The sequence below is a fragment of the Daktulosphaira vitifoliae genome, unplaced genomic scaffold (assembly GCF_025091365.1).
Source record: "Daktulosphaira vitifoliae isolate Bord-2020 unplaced genomic scaffold, ASM2509136v1 Scaffold_1, whole genome shotgun sequence".
Taxonomy (NCBI): Eukaryota; Metazoa; Arthropoda; class Insecta; order Hemiptera; family Phylloxeridae; genus Daktulosphaira; species Daktulosphaira vitifoliae.
This window is the reverse complement of record NW_026099572.1, coordinates 82368760-82372084: the sequence shown is the minus strand read 5'-3', so window position 1 is coordinate 82372084 and position 3325 is coordinate 82368760. Positions and strand designations below refer to the sequence as shown.

Sequence of the window (3325 nt, the reverse complement as noted above, 5' to 3'; positions counted from 1 at the left end):
CACAATTTCATACTAAATTTAAAAACTATAATTAGTGTTTATTCATATATTATATTTTAAAATCAAAGAACTACTAATCAGGATATAATTAAAGAAATAAGAGTTCATGTTGCTTTTAAAATATTTCACCAATTTCTCTAAAGGAAACACTATCTACAGATTTGCATCGAAGCGTTTCTTATGATAGTGATTTTAATCACTGTCATATACATTAAACTTAACCCGACAATGTTATGTCACCACTGTGCCACGACCCCACTGTGCTGAGATTTTTTAATTATCTTATAATGATATCGACAACATGAATTATATATAAATGCCTCGTCCACACTGTGCCTCGACCCCACTGTGCTACTTTTTTTCATTTTACGGTTACTTTTTATCATGTTATACTTACATTAGACACAATGTTATAAATGCATATGTGTGTATGTGTAAGTTTATTTATTTATAGTATCATTAAAGTGTAGTGTATAGTAAGATACAACCGATAGAGTAGGTAATTGATTTGACGCTATTATGTTTAAACCCAACTAAACGCTAAATTGTACATTCTCAAACAACAATTATATTATGTCTATTGTCACTGGAATTTCTGCTAATAATAAAGATAATTGTCATAAAACGGCCTTTAGTCAGGTGCTGGAGCTGGTAAAAATTGTGGCTGCCGAAAAACAGGACTTAAATGTTCTATTATATGTGAACATTGCAAAGGTCAATGGCGTACAAATTCAATAAAAATAAAGATTGAAGATTAAGAAAATTGTATTTTTGTTGAAGATATATTCTATCAAAATTTAGAATGGGAAAATGAATAAAAAAATAGAAAAAATTTAGTTTGAAACATTTGTCAAATAACTTTATAGTGGAGAAATCCTCCATCGATTACATAATTTGCACTAGTAATGCATATAACTTGTTTTTAGGATACAAATAAGGAAATAGGAGATCATGTAGCTTTTGTAATAATCCATTAAAATTTTAAAATTAAACACTATCTACAGATTTGCATTAAGGCGTTGTTTTTTGATTATGATTTTAATCACTGTCGCATATTATCTATACTGCACCCAACTATACACACTGTGCCGGGACACTGCTAGGTTTTTTTTTAAATAGCGATTAGTTGAAATAGTAGCAATGGGTTTACTTTAATTATTTCATTATTAATTTTAACAATAGAAGTTATTGAAGACTTATTTAAATAACTTTATTTGACCTTTTAATATTTATATCATGAAAGTTATTATCCACCATTGAGTTTACTAGAACTTTAGAATTTTAGACACTTTATGACAATTAATTTTATCATGACCAGAAATTCTGGCTGGTTTGACAAAAGAGAACATGAGGTAGGTGAAATGAGATCAGTGACAATTGGCGAGAGTGTGAATGGGGAGATAGAAAGTTTTATGTATTTAGGATCAGTAGTGCAAAAGGGCGATGGTATTGACGATAATGTAAGACACAGGATTAAGTGCGGGTAGTTGAAGTGGAGAGAAGCGTCTGGTGTCTTATGTGATAAAAGAATTCCAATGAGGCTAAAAGGTAAATTCTACAAAATTGTGGTGAGACCAGCTATGATGTATGGTTTAGAGTGTTGGGCGGCTGATAAGAAAGTAGAGCAGAGAATGAGTGTAGCAGAGATGAGATTGCTTAGTTGAATGAGTGGAGTGACTAGAGAAGATAGGATAAAGAACGAGCATATAAGAGGAAGTATAGGTGTAGCGTGAATCGTGAATAAGATAAGAGAAAATAGACTTGCATGATTTAGTCATGTTATGAGGAGAGAAGAATCGGAAGCTTTAAGAACAGTTATAGAAATGAATGTTGAGGAAAGAAGAGGTAGAGGAAAACCAAAAAAGAGATTGAGGGATGTTATTGAATGCGATATGAGGGCAGCTGATGTGAGCATAGAAGATGAGGGAGATCGTGTCAAGTGGTAGTTTAGGATATGGGTGGCCGACCCCAAGTATTTGGAATTAAGGCAAAGAAAAAGATAAAGATTACCAGAAATTCCAGTGGCAATTGGTATAATATGATTGTTGTTGGAAATGTACAATTTAGCGTTTAGTTGGCTTTAGACAATATAGCGTCAAATCAATTACCTACTCTATCGGTTGTATCTTAATATACACTACACTTTAATGATACAATAAATAAATAAACTCACACATACACACATATGCATTTATAACATTGTGTCTAATGTAAGTATAACATGATAAAAAGTAACCGTAAAATGAAAAAAATTGGAAAATAAATTTAAGTACTCATTTTAAAAGTAATGTAACTCGAAAAATATTTTTAAATGAAAAAATATAAGATACATTTTTTGTTTAAAATTGTCTTTTAAACAACAGACACAAAAAAAAAAATAAAAAAAAAACACATCATAGTAAAATTAATACCTTCTCAGCTTCGCATCGAAGCTAAAAAAATGGAAAATAAATTTAAGTACTCATATTAAATGTAATGTAACTCGAAAAATATTTTTAAATGAAAAAATATAAGATACATTTTTTGTTTAAAATTATCTTTTAAACAACTTTTGTAGGAAACTTTTTTTTGTAAATTAAATATTTGTTGAGAAAATTAAAAAAGCTCATATTTTGAACTTTTGCGAGGCTGTAAAAAAAAAGCTCAATTACAATCTTGAGGACTTTTAGTATGTCATTATACATATTTTAATTCAACTTTATAAAAAAAAAAAATTTGGTTGGTAATTTTTTCCGTCATTTTTCCTTCGTTGACTGGCCTGTATATTATTATATTGAAAATATATTTATGACAATTCCAATTTGGCCAACTTTTTTTACATGTGTATGAATATGTTAACTGATATAATAAAGTGTATAAACTTTTAATTTACTTAAAATAATTTTTTTTAATTAAAATAGATAAATAAAAATGAATTATGTTAGTGATATTTATATATACCTACCTATTTAACCCATAGATTGTCATCAGTTATTCAGTATACATTAAAAATAAAAAAAAAAATGAATTATGTTAGTGATATTTAAATATACTGACATATTTAACCCATAGATTGTCATCAGTTATTTAGTATACATTACTATAGAAAACACAAGTAAAAATGGAGGTGAGTAATACATTTTATTGAAGATAATTGATAAAATATAAAACGTTATTTTATTTTATTTTAGAACTGGCAATTAATATATTTTTTTTTGATAATTTCCTGTTTGACATTTAACGAAGGTAATTTTGATTTTAAATTATTAATGCGTAATATGTTTATTAAATACATTTTAGCTTCGATGCGAAGCGGAGAAGGTATTAATTTTACTATGATGTGTTT

General features: G+C 28.1%; 1 protein-coding gene across 1 annotated transcript in view; it reads left to right on the top strand.

Moving 5' to 3' along the window:
• Positions 1–3015: 3015 nt before the first annotated feature.
• LOC126896862 (uncharacterized) overlaps positions 3016–3325 on the top strand; it is a 12012-nt gene continuing 11702 nt past the window's right edge. Inside the window, exons 1-2 of the mRNA XM_050670000.1 lie at positions 3016–3106; positions 3171–3225. Coding sequence (XP_050525957.1) covers positions 3101–3106; positions 3171–3225 — 61 coding nt within the window. The 5' untranslated portion in view covers positions 3016–3100. The remainder of the gene's footprint in view (positions 3107–3170; positions 3226–3325) is intronic.